The sequence below is a fragment of the Egretta garzetta genome, unplaced genomic scaffold, assembly GCF_000687185.1.
Source record: "Egretta garzetta isolate BGI_Z169 unplaced genomic scaffold, ASM68718v1 scaffold202, whole genome shotgun sequence".
Classification (NCBI taxonomy): Eukaryota; Metazoa; Chordata; class Aves; order Pelecaniformes; family Ardeidae; genus Egretta; species Egretta garzetta.
The window spans coordinates 1,481,337-1,481,549 of NW_009258891.1; the positions used below are offsets into that span (position 1 = coordinate 1,481,337).

The window sequence follows — 213 nt, forward strand, 5'->3', positions numbered from 1 at the left end:
CCTCGCCTGCTGGCTCCCCCGTGCTGCCACCGCAGCTCCCCCAGTCCTACCTGCGCTCTGCGCCGGGGGCTGGCTGGCAGGGAGGCTCAGCCCCAGGGCGCTGTCGTCCCCAAGGTGTCCCAGCATGTCCAAGCTTGGCTGCACCTCATCCGGCTGGTACATGGCGCTGATGTAGTTAGAGAAGATGTTGCTGATCTCGCACGCCCCCGCCAT

General features: G+C 67.1%; 1 protein-coding gene across 1 annotated transcript in view; it reads right to left on the bottom strand.

Annotated features, from left to right (window-relative positions):
* The window catches only part of ELF3 (E74 like ETS transcription factor 3), a 3,336-nt gene extending 3,123 nt beyond the window's left edge, over positions 1 to 213 (bottom strand). The window contains exon 1 of the mRNA XM_035889746.1: positions 51 to 213. Within this exon, the coding sequence (XP_035745639.1) occupies positions 51 to 213 (163 nt within the window). The remainder of the gene's footprint in view (positions 1 to 50) is intronic.